Below are 12,706 nucleotides of genomic sequence, written 5' to 3' on the forward strand. Positions count from 1 at the left end.
AAAAAGGCTGTGAGCCTGTGGCTGTATGATGTGGTCTTAGAGAGTTAAAAGCCAGTAAACCTCACCAAAAAAGCTGATTATCCTTTGTGGCCGTTCCTCACCAGCTGTCACTAACAAAGTGGAAGCTGGTTTTACACCACAGGGAGCAGGACCCTTCCCACCTAAAGCCCCTCCCGTCTCCCACAAAGCCCAAGCCCACTGTTGTTGACTCGATGATGACTCATAGCCACCCTCTAAGACAGAGTAGACCGCTCTATAGGGATCTCACGGCTGTCAGCCTTTCTGAGAGCAGTCAACTTCACCTTTCTCCCCAGGAGCTGCTGGTAGGTCGGAACCATCAACCTCTGAGTGACCAGTCCACTGCCAGGGAGACTTGGCATCTCACCATTTTTGGGGGTGTCCATGAGAAGCTGTGCCCCGCCCCACCCCCAGCCTCAGAACCTCCCCTTTTTCTGGAGGGTTTTTTCATCTGTGGCCTATCCACTTGCATTCTAATTCATCACATGGACTGAAACAAACATTAAAACCCGTTAAATCTGTTCTCTTGAGCCCTGGGAAACCAAAAGGCTTCTTTGAAAGTGGATAAAAGGGCAAATAGTACCCTGCTTCACCTTTTCATGGTTTCTTTGATGTGGGTGAGTTCAGAGAACTGAAATGTCTCAGGAGACCCACGTGTTGGAGCCGCAGGCCTCCCCTAGGAGCACATACATCCCCACGCCCCGGCCAGAGTCTGCTGTTAAAGGGGCAGCCTGTGAGTCCAGATGTGTCGTTCCCAGTCTGACTTATTTGGCTGGCGCAATAGAAACACCAGGGACGCAGACGACAAGCCAGGTGAGGCACTGGAAGACCCTTTACCCTCCAAAGAGAAGAGGCTGAGCGAATCTACGTGGTCTTTTGTTTTGTTTTCAGTTTCAGTAAGAGCAGGTTTTGTCCCTTCCCACTGGGCTCAGGGTCCCAGGAGCAGTGATCATGATATCAATAGCAATGGAGACGTGGCTGCAAGGCAGCTCTGTCCTCTCTCCTTCTAGTCCCCTTGGGCACACTCACAGAGTGACACTGTATGTCTGCACAAGTGCCCTCCGCCAAGCAGCTGGGCCCTCTCTTAATAGGAGTTGAGTGGGACTCAGAGAGGAGGGTGGAAACTCCCCTCCACTCTCCTCCTCTCCAACCTCACCTCTGCACTCACCATGTCCCACAAGTCACTGGGACAGATGAAAAAGCAGAAGAGACCATTTCTGAATGCCGGATGTGTAGACCAGAAGTGGGGCTCCAGGCAAGGTCAAGGGCCAGCCACCCTGAGGGTGAGCAGCCACTTGCCTACTCCCGGACCAAACGCCATTGCCTGGGTTAACACAGCTAGGCTACTTGAAGTTCATTAGGACATAATACTAAACACTAGTGTTTAAATGAACCTGCGTTGCGCACTTGACTGGGAGTAAGCATTCCAGTATTGATGAAATGGATCTGGAATCGTGTGGAGCCTCTTTGGTACACAGAAGAGGAATGCCTTTCGGATGCACTCAGTGATTCCTGGCATGCTCGCCACCACCCAGGGAGGGCAGCTGTGGTTAGTCCTCTGTTCATTTATGGAACTGATGCCCACAAAGGCTGATGACCTAGCCGCGGTCCCGGACAATCCCCAGACAATCCCCAGGATTCTAGCCCGGCCTGGGCACTGGTATGAGGAACCCAAGTCGGAACTTGTCAGAGGGAAACGTAGCCCCATACCCTGTGAGGATGCTGCGGCTTGTTGGATGGCAGCGTGGGTCTTATTTAGGGGAGCCCCAGTTTTTCCTCCATGGTAGGAAGAAGTGCAGAGCGTGCACCAACACATCCAGGGAAGCGTGCACGTACTCACCCACACGAGGTTATATCACTTAGTACCAACCATGTTCCATGAAGGCCTGCAATTTGACAAGCCCCCACGTCCTCCAGAAATGGCCTTAATTTTCTTTATTTGTGTAACCTTTGGAGCACATTGTCAGCTGAGAAGGGAGGAGGGAAGAGGAGATGGTAAAGGTTTTGAAGAGAAAGGTTTTCATATTTCATCCCAATATTATCAGTTGTTACTTCTTGAATCAGTGAGAGGGAAGGACGTTGGGAAATGATAAAGGTTTGAATGTATTTTCCCCAGTTTGTCTGCACTGCGTCAGGGTTTCACTAGAGAGCAGCGTGCTCTAGACTTTGGATCACTTGTGTGTTGGGGCTGGGTGGGGAGTGGGGGCAGCGCTGTAAGAAAGTTCATGGGGAAATTCCATCTTTCCCATTAGCCTCTGTGAAGCTTTTTGTAACTAATAAGATATATCCTGCTGCTTGTCTCTGTGATACGAAGCTGACTGCAGGCTCCAGACATGGACATGGCAATACATGTTTTGTTGAAGAAAGAGAGACTTTAGCTCCTGGAGAAAATTGCCCTAACACGTGCATGTGTTGTTTGCCCTCTTCTCTTATCAGCCCACAGTGTGGAAAGAGTTGCTGTTGGCCACTATCGGGGAACAGTTCACAGACTGTGCAGCCGCAGGTAAAGAAGGACACCGTTCTGCCTGCCCTGTGTCTGTGTGTTTGCTTGGGACCGAGAGTTGAAGCTTTTTACATGTTTGCTAACCACCAAGTTACAGAGGCTTTTTGTTTACAAGTGATTGTGATGTTTGGGGTGAGCGTGTAGCAAGCCAAACTCACTGCTCTCCAGTTAACTCTGATTCAGGTAGGACAGGGTGAAGCTGGACGGTTCTTGTAGAACTATTATCTTTGTAGGACTCGAAAACCTACTAGTTTTGAACTGCTGATCTCATGGTGAACAGCCCACTCTGCCACCAGGGCTCCGTGTGTGTGTGTGTGTGTGTGTGTGTGTGTGTGTGTGTTTATTGTTCGTTTGTTTTTAGCATCTGCTAAAAGGTCACCACTCAGTGGGATGGTTTTGTTTTGCTTTATTTTTAATTTAAAGATCATTTTATTGGAGGTTCTTGCAACAATCCATACATTAATTGTATCAGACATATTTGGACATATGTTGGCATAATTTTCTATTTACTTTCCTTTTTTAATTTTTTATAACTCATTTTATTGGAGACTCTTACAGCTCTTATCACAATCCATCCATCCATCCAACGTGTCAAGCACATTTGTACGTATGTTGCCATCATCATCTTCAAAACATTCTTCTTTCTACTTGAGCTCTTGGTATCAGCTCTTCATCCCCGCCCCCCACCTCCCCTCCCTCAGGAACCCTTGATAATGTATTTACTTTTTTTTTTGTTTGCCTCTTGCGCTTTCATGTTATGGCGGGTGTTGGCGGCCTCTGAGCGGGTCACAGATAACCGCTGCACACGGGAGGATTTTCCCCGTCTCCGCTAGTACTTGAACTTGCCAGCATACCTGTGCTGCCGCCCAATTGCTCGCAGACAGGTTGACCTCGGGGCATCAACCAGTTCGGCCACAAGTACATCCAAACCAAGCCCCTCACCCTGGAGCGCACCATCAATCTGTATCCACTTCCCAATGACACTTGGTTCAAAGGAGCCCCTCTATGAGAAGGACAGCTCTGTGGCTGCCAGATTTCAACACATGCGGGAGGAAGGAATTCGATAAAATTGGAATGAGGAGAACTGTGGAAGGAGTTCTGATTGTGCACAAACACCGGCTACCCCATGTGTTATTGCTGCAGCTTGGACCAACTTTCGTCAGATTACCTGGTGGTGAACTTAATCCAGGAGAAGATGAAGTTGAAGGACTGAACCGCTTCACGACAGAGAGACTAGGTCATCAAGTTGGAGTCCTGCAGGACTGGGTCACTGAGGACTGCATTGGGAACTGCTGGAGACCGAAGCTTGAGCCTCCTCCGTATCCATATATTCCTGCGCATATTACAAAGCCGCAGGAACACACCAAGTTCAAAAGCAAGCCTTGTTGGCAGTCCCCCCAAATTACAAGCTGGTAGCTGCACCACTGTTTGAGTTGTATGGCAACGCACCGGGATACGGACCCATCATTTCTAGCCTCCCTCCGCTCTTGAGCAGGTTCAGTTTTATGTACAACTGATTTCCTGCGCAGTGGAGCGGTCAGAGAAGCCGTCTCCAAGAGCACAGCGATCCACGGTGTAGAGAGATTAACATGGTGGACCAGGTTTGGATGCTCCCTTCCCCAATCCCTAAATTGCTCCCTATTTTCTATTGCTCTGGTAGTAAAGTTACTCTGAATAACTAGATAGTGTCAACACGTGATAATGCTTAATTTACTTTGAGTTCTACTTAAACTGTTTTTGTACTATATTAAACAAGTGGACTTTATATTTGTATTTTTTAACAACTTTACATTAAACTTTAAAACTTTTTACAGGTTAAAAAATTTTTTTTCATATCTTACACCAACTGCTGCCTCCCTTTGCCCACTTTTCTGTTGGTCATCCTCCAGGGAGGGGGTTACATGTAGATCTTTGTGATCGGTTCCCCCTTTCTACCTCAACCTTCCCGTTCCCCTCTTGGTATTGCTAAGCTTCTAGCTTTTATATTGACCAGATTTGTCAGGTAGAATTGGGGTCATGATATTGGGCAGGAAGAAGCATTAAAGAACTCGAGGAAAGCTGTACGTTTCATCAGTGCTATACACTGCATCCTGACCGGCTCATCTCTTCCTTGTGACTCTTCTGTAAGGGGATGTCCAGTTGTCTACAGATGGGCTTTGGGTCTCCACTTCATGCCCCCCCTCATTCACATTGATATGATTTTTTGTTCTGGGTTTGTGTTTTTTAATCCTCCTTTATCAGCATTTTAGACTATTCCATAGACAGCTTCACCCTAAACCTACAGGTCTCCGGTTCCATCTTGGAATTACTTAGCAGTGTGTTCTGCACCCACTGTCCCCACATCGATTCCCCTCCAGTGCAGGACCACTAGGGCAGAGTCCAGCTGCCCTGTTGGGTCTCCACGCTGTCGTCTTTGCTGAAGCATCTAGCCACACGTTTCTCCTCCCGTGTGCTTGAAGGCTTCAAAATGCTGACCTTTCAGTTCACATATGAACACGCCTCCATTGCCCCAGGACTCTTGAGTTGGTCCTGTGACACATACCGCGCCCCCCCCCCACACACACATGATCCACTGCTGTTGAGTCTGTTATAACTCATTGGCACCTATTGGGCTTGGTAGACCTGCTCCCCAGTCGAACCACTTCTGAGACCAGTCTTTCCAGAAACAGACTGCGTCATCTTCCTCCCGTGGAGGAGCTGGTGGATTCAAGCAGCCCACCGCAGCTTAGCAGCCTGACCCTTAATCCACTGCACCACCAGAGGGCCTTTTTGTATGGTCTACCCAATAACTATGCTTCACACTGCAGAGCTAAAAACCAACTAGAAACTGAAGCAGCTAAAATATATGGAGCAACACATATTAGTAAAGGATTACAGCAAGGGTTGCAAGAGTTTTTCGGCAAGGGTCAGATGAGCAGTGTCGTCGGGTTTGGGACTGCACTGCAGGTCTCACGTGTGCTGCTGGTGCATGAGAGCACGTGGAGAGAGCAGACGTGAGGCTGGGCTGGCTGACTTACACGAAAGACAAATAGGAAAGGGACTGGATTTGTCCTGTGGGCTATCATTTTCCAGTCTCTCCATTGGAGGTAGAGACAAAATATAAGAACACGAAGCACAAGGCTTGAAGACATCTTTGCTTTGTATCTTACATGTGTAGCTATATGTGCACAGGCAGGTTACATACATATCTGGGGCTTCCAAATCCTCCTGGGGAAATGGAAGTAAGAGAGGATGGATTTTTTCCACCCACTGTTTGACGCGCCCTCACACCTATGTGAATGTATCAACATTCCCCTCACTGCTCAGCTTCCTTGTAGCCCCAACGACTTGTCCCGAATGCACAGGAGTACCCAAGAGAAAACCTTTGGCTTTGGATTCTTGATACCCGTAGTCACAGGTTTCCTTTACTTGTTGCAAGTCTTCCAGAAATGGAACGTGCCCCTTCTGGTGTTTGGGGTTCCTCCCCTCCCTGCTATTCTCTCCTTGTTCCCCTGCCTCAAAGCCAAGTGCAGGGCCAGCCAGGGATGCCCTCACCAATAAGACACAAGCCCTTCACACATTACTCTGTGTGTTAGTCTGGGTACTTTAAAGAAACAAATCCACAGAAACTCATGTAGAAGAGAGACTTTTATATAAAGGTTAAGTGTGCATCAAGGAAACACCCCAACCCAGTGCTGCCCAAGCCCACAAGTCCAACATTAACCCATATTTCCAACACCAATCCACAAAGTCATCCTCCAGCTCACAAAAACAGACGCAATGATGCCATCTGCAGGAGGAAAGCTGAGTCAGTGAATGTGTAAGCATCTCAGCACTGGCAGGGGTCTCCACGTGGCTGCTCCAGCACCCAGGGCTGCATCTTGGTAGGTCTATGTAGCTTTTCCTCAGGGACGTCTTGCAGGAAGTGAGCTTGCCAGCTAAATCAGGGAACTAAGGCAGCTACACCCTGGTCCGACCATCAGAAAGCAAGATACCCAAGAACTAGAAAGGTGAGGCTCATCGAGGCATTTATCCCTCTGCTTTTCAATTAACCCCCCATGTGTTTATTGGCCAGGTTAGTACAACACCTCACTCTGGAAAAACCACCTTCAAATGTTAAATAACTCTCTGGCAGCCTCAGTAAGTACTTGTTGTTTTGTGTTGTTTTGATCATGAAATCACTCAAAAGAGGAGAGTTTAATTGCTTCTTTAAAATTGTGTTTTCTTCTTGGGTAGCTATTTCTGAATGCTCCTGAAGTAACATTTAGGATCTTGTGTTTCCTGTGCAGCTTTCAGTTGGTTTTTATTTTGTTTTCAACGTACTGGAGTAATTTGCTCCAACTTGAGAACCCATGGCGCTGGCTCGACAAGTTCTGTCCTTGTCACGGACACAGAGTCATCCCTGACGCTTGGCCACCCCTTGCCTTACCGCGGAGTGGAACTGCCTCGGCGGGTTTTCTTGATGTCAGTCTTTGTGGAGGGAGCCGGTGGCACAGTGGTTAAGCACTGGCCGTTCATCAAACGACCTACTGCTCCGACCCAGCAGCTGGGCTGTACCGCTCCCAGCCCCGGGACCCTGTGGCACAGCCCTCCTCTGTTCTCTGGGGTCACTGTGAGTCGGAATCTGCCCACGAGGGGACGAAGGGGGTCGGCCGATTAGAAGCAGTTTGCCAGGTCTTTCTTCTGAAGACTGCTGGGTGGGCTTGGACAGCCAGCCTTTGAACTGCTGTACCACCCATGCACCTTGTAATCCCTGAAGGCCTTGCCAAACCCACAGAAAGGTTCCCAGCCGGCCAGCCAGGTCCTGTGCACAACAGAACGAAACACGGCCCACTCTGCGCTGTCCTCACAAGGGTTCTTGCGCTTGACGCCATGGTCGCATCTCTGTGCCCATCACCTTCTCTGGGCCTTCCTCCTTTTCACCAAACAGAATGCCCTTTCCCAGGGACTGGGCTCTTCTGAGAATACACCCAAAGTACGTGAGACAAAGTCTCCGCATCCTCGCCTCTAAAGAACATTTTGGATATCATTTCATCTGAGACAGATTTGCTTACTTTTCTGGAAAGCTAGGATACTTTAAATATTCTTCCCCTAGCACCATACTTCAACGACGTCAATTCTTCTTAGGTCTTCCTTATTCATTGTCCAACTTTTGCATGCACCTGAGGTGATTGAAAATGCCATGGTTTGGATCAGGTGCACCTTAGTCCTGAAAGTAACATTTTTCCCTTTCACACTTTCAAGAGGTTCGTTCATGCCACAGACTTGCCCGGTGCGAGATATCACTGGACTCCTTGACCGCTGCTTGCACAAGCATGGATTGTGGGTCCGAGTGAAACAAACTCCTTAACAACTTGGGTTTTTGCTTGTTTATCATGATGTTGTCTGTTGACCCAGTTGTGGGAATTTTGGTGTTTTGATCATTGAGTTTGTATACATTAATCCATATGGAAGGCCACCGTTGGTCTTCGTCAATAAGTGCTTCAAGTCCTCTTGGAAAATGTCAGATTCCAGAATTCTACTTGTGTCTTGTTTACCTCTTACACCAAGAGGACATCGTCATTAAAACACGTACTACTTCTGTTTCATCAGAGAGTAGTTAGCCACGGCACAGTATGCAGTATGTATGTAATTCTACATATGTGCATTCCTGGCGGGGGAAGCATTCTGTACGAATGATTTCCACTTCCAGAACTAGAGAAAATGCCCCATTAATAACAATTAGCTTCTATTAACCATTGGTTCTTCCATTATCTAGCGGTGCAGCTTTAAATCAGCCAGTGGCTCTCTGTAGACTGTATGACCTCATCTAGCTCTACAGTCCTGTGCAGCCAGCACACTGAACTGAACCCGGCTTTGTCGGTTGGTCCTTGATGTTAGGTCTGCTGAGGGGTCTGCCCAAGCAGAGTTGCTGCCCCTTTACCACAGTTTGGGAGGGCTGAGCTAGCGAGCAATCCGCCTGTGCTCACCCAAAGCCACGCCACACTGAGATGGTGGCAGCCTCCACCCCTTCAGCGGCCTGCTGGTCCAGGAAGGCTGAAGTGAGCGACGTCAGAAGATGAGGCACCACTAGCGCTTTTCTGAGCATCTCCTCCGGCCGTTTCATGATCGTTGTTGAAAGGGCTGAACTGTAAAGCCTCCATCCTTATTTGGTGGCTCTTCACATAATCTTTGTATCGAGGGCTCAGAAGTGTTATCTTTAAAGTGCACATTAAAAATAAGACATCTACGTAAAACTCTGATGCAACAATTGTCTAGCTGGCCATATCAGGTACTTTTTTTTTTTTGGTAACTTCTTTGTTACATATGACACATACACAGAGAAGTACTGGAATTTTGCTTGGCAGGGACTGCCAACACATTAAACATGGTTCTTTCAACACGCATGCAGAACAAGCTGTAGAAAGCAGCCACCCCGCCTTCTCCCCTTCCCCCACCTCCCAGGATCTCCACGCTGTCTGCTCTCCACCAAAAGGTGGCCATCCAGATCACCCCTAACCCTGTAACCTAACTTGGCCTGCCTTCGGACATTTTTCTGAGAAGCCCTGGTCGAGTAGAGGTTATGTGTTGGGCTGCTAACTGCAAGGTCAGCAGATCAAAACCAACAGCTGTTCTGTGAAAGACAGACGGGTTTTCTGCTCCCGTCCAGAGTTAGTCTCAGAACCTCTCAGAGACACTTCTGCCTGTCTTACAGGGTCCTTGAGTTGGCAGGGACTGGATGGCAGTGAACTTGGTTTGGGTTTGGAATGTTTATTGGCTTTGTCTGGAACCTTTCAGTGTCATGCCCTGCACATTTAGCCAGGATCAAATTTATTTCAGGAGGAAAGATAGAAAAGAGGAGGAAGAGCAGGAAGGAGGAGATAACTTATTTTATTTAAAATAAGCCAATTGCATAAGGATTCACAGTCACTGAAACAGTTCTACTCTGTCCTGTAAGTACTTGGTGCAGAATGGACATGTCTCTATTTTAATCGTCTTTGAATACTAGAATATTTTAACTTCCAAAAGATAACTTGAACAAACTGATGGCATGCCTGTGTAGATTTATAGAAGCTAGCAAATTCAGCAAGGTAAGCAAAGTGCCTTAACTTTGATAATGCTCATCATTCACAGAGGAGTCCAGGTAGGCACAGTGTGTCAATCATGGGGAAGCTAACTTCAGAATCAGTGGTTCAAATGCAGCAGCCACTCCTCAGGAGAAAGACGAGGCAACCTTCTCCCAAACTGATTGACCATGTCAGACTGCTGCGGAGTAGTTCTGCTGTGTCCTGCAGGGGTCCTGTGTGTCCGAATGGACTTAATGGCACTGGGTAATCTTTCACTTTCACATAGTGATGCTCGGGCACAAGCGTAGCCGTGACATGTCATGAACATGTAAAGCCAGGTGTCATAATCTTTGCTCCTACCCATTCACTCTGAAGTCCTGTAAACCATTCTGAAGTGAAGGCAACCCCAGAGGCAGCGTTTAAACAGAAGCGCCTGATAAACACAAGTGCCTTACTGTATGCCCATCCACTTGAAGAACTGTAATAAAAATGGAAAGAAAAAGCTCATGGCCAGGCAGTCCATCCCAACTGTGTCAGAGTAGACCTGCTTCATGTGGTTTTCTTGGCTGTCACCTTGGCCAGGCCTTCTTTTGCTGTGCCACAGAGTGCGTACCGATTGCCAACCTGAAGGTGAGTAAGTCAAATCCCAGACTCCACCCACTGCCCGCAAGTGCGTTCCACCTGCTAGCAACCCTGTGGGGGTGTCCTGTGCTGTGAGTCTGTGGAGGAGTGGAGGACAAGCCTTGCTCCCCTAGAGCAGGAAAAACCCACAGGAAAGGTAGCCAGCAAAGCACAGGACCTGGATGGACACCTGGGAGCACATCGCTTGGGCCAGCTGGGGTTGGGGCAGCTAGCACTAAGCACCCCAGCGGACTCTGGGCACTTGGCAGGGAGCCCAGACACATGCTTGCCGTTTGCATCCAAGACGGTAAGGAACTGAGAAGCTCATGTGAGTCCCCTTGGCTTTCAGAGTGTAGGTTGTGATGCATGCATTTCAGAGTGAGCCTAAAGTCAAAGGCTGTTTAACATGTTAAGAAGGATAAATGACTTCTCTGGACAATTCTTTGGCTGAAGCCCCTTCGTTTATCGAAGCCCCCGGATCCATGCAGTGTGCCCGCTGGAGCTGTTATACACGGATTTGCTTTATCCCAAGGAGTCCTCTTAGAAAACAAGCATTTCTCCGGTTGCCGGGAATGTGGAGGCCTGCTGGGAACAGAACTTCTAAGTGGCAAATTTGGCTGAAAGGCTGTGGTCCAAGGCCCCGATAAATGTGGTCTCCGGAAACCAGAGGGAGCACATGGCTCTTCTTAAAACTGAAGGTATTTACACCAGAGATGGAACGGAATATTATCGAGGCAAGAAATGTGCTTATGTGTGCAAAGCAAAGAACAACACAGTGATTCCTGGCGGCAAGCCTGACAAAAGCAGAGTCACCTGGGGAAAGGTAACGCGTGCCCCTGGGAACAGTGGCGTGGTTCCGGCCACATTCCAGAGCAACCTGCCTGCTATGGCCATGGGACAGGGAATCCGTGCGGTGCTGTACCCCTCACGGATTTAAACTACAGAAAAGTAAATAAATAAAATTGTGCATTGGTTCCTCTCGCTTCGCTGCCTGTCTGTCTTCTCCAGGACCTGTGGCTGCAGTGATAAAGTGCTTAGAACACGGCGCAGGCTGGCCCAAGATTCTCACCCCTTTCTCTTCTCCTTCCTCCCCTCAGATGACGAAGTGGTTGGTGTGAGCGTCAGCATCCGAGACCGGGAGGATGTCTTCCAAGTCTGGAATGTAAATGCATCCTTAGTGGGCGAAGCCACCGTGTTAGAAAAGATCTATGAACTTCTGCCCCACATATCTTTTAAAGCAGTATTTTATAAACGTAAGTGCCTTATTTCCAGTTACTACGTTCTCGCTTGTTTTGTCAGACTCTCAAACATAGAAACTGTTGCAAACAAGGTGAAGGCTAGAGTCACGGGAAGTCATTGAGAACGTAGCTCAAAAAAAATGCACTGAAGGGTTGTTTTTTTTTGGTTTGTTTTCTAAAGACATTTAGTCTTGAAAATTAAAATGAGATTTTGTTTTGCTTGACTGCATGGATCAGAAGAGGCGAATATATATTGGATTTGTTGTTTTCAAAAATCTAAACCTGATCTTCAATTTGTCACTCTGGAGGCAAATAATAATAACAACAAATTACATTCTATTTGAAACAATAGTAACAAAAATGTTATTGTGTGATCTGTCAGGTAGACAGTCAATCATCCCTTCAGGAGCAGGAATTTGTAATGTATAACATCTGTGTCTGGGGAGGAGCTTCTCTCTAAGAGAGGGGGTGATTGAACATTCCACTGAAATGCTAATGCTCCTCATTCCCAATGACTGGGCAGAGGATGGAAGGAGAATTCAAGGCAGTGGAGGAATGCTGACAATGGTTTGAATAGGTGTGTGGACCCATTGTTTCCATCATGATTCATGTTCATCTCTTTTGTGTGCTCTTTGAAAAGTCATCTTTCTCACAATGAAAACAGTGCCATTAAACCAATATTTGTCAGGTGGATCCAATTGCTGATTGCACCTTTAACAATGAGTTCCAGACAGAAATTGACAGCCCTGCTCAGATATGATAAATTCCCTATTCCCTGTGCTGTTCAAGAGTCAATAACCCATTTTTTTTTTAAAAAAAGGACTGGATTTTATTGCATCTCAGATGCCCTGAGTGATAAGATGCCCTGTTATTGTAATAGTACCAAAAAAGAAAAGGCTCCCATTTTCAGTCTGATTTCTCAGAGCTTTCGGGCTCCTTTCTGATTGGCGGAAGGGCAGTGCACCGGAGCACTGTTGCAGTGGAAAGCCCACTCTTCGCTGTCACTTGCTTCAGCGCTTTCAACCCCTGGCCAGAAAGGCGAGACAGAATATCTGTATCCAAATTCCCCTCATGTGATAGAGGCACTGCAATGAAGGCCACCCTGAGCGGAGCCAGGCCACACTGCGAGGGCCTGCAGATGTGTGTCCCCCCCCCCCCACCACCACCAGCTCCTGAATTCTAAACTCAATTCCAACAGAAGTGTTGGACCAGAGGCTCTGCCTAGTAGCTGTGCTGTGGAGCTCACCAATCAGATGCCGTTTCTGTCCCTGGGGAACATTAATTATAGTTTCTCTTCCAGT

At 47.7% G+C, this 12,706-nt stretch overlaps 1 protein-coding gene and 1 pseudogene across 3 annotated transcripts in view; both read left to right on the forward strand.

The window, feature by feature from the left end:
- Positions 1–12,706, forward strand: part of EIF4E3 (eukaryotic translation initiation factor 4E family member 3) — a 104,968-nt gene that overhangs the window by 86,149 nt on the left and 6,113 nt on the right. For all 3 annotated transcript variants that reach the window (XM_075549892.1, XM_075549891.1, XM_075549890.1), the window contains 2 exons: positions 2,455–2,521; positions 11,265–11,420. In XM_075549892.1, the coding sequence (XP_075406007.1) occupies positions 2,455–2,521; positions 11,265–11,420 (223 nt within the window). The remainder of the gene's footprint in view (positions 1–2,454; positions 2,522–11,264; positions 11,421–12,706) is intronic.
- On the forward strand, positions 3,279–4,276 carry LOC142448518 (cleavage and polyadenylation specificity factor subunit 5 pseudogene; annotated as a pseudogene).

The sequence above is a fragment of the Tenrec ecaudatus genome, chromosome 5 (assembly GCF_050624435.1).
Source record: "Tenrec ecaudatus isolate mTenEca1 chromosome 5, mTenEca1.hap1, whole genome shotgun sequence".
Classification (NCBI taxonomy): Eukaryota; Metazoa; Chordata; class Mammalia; order Afrosoricida; family Tenrecidae; genus Tenrec; species Tenrec ecaudatus.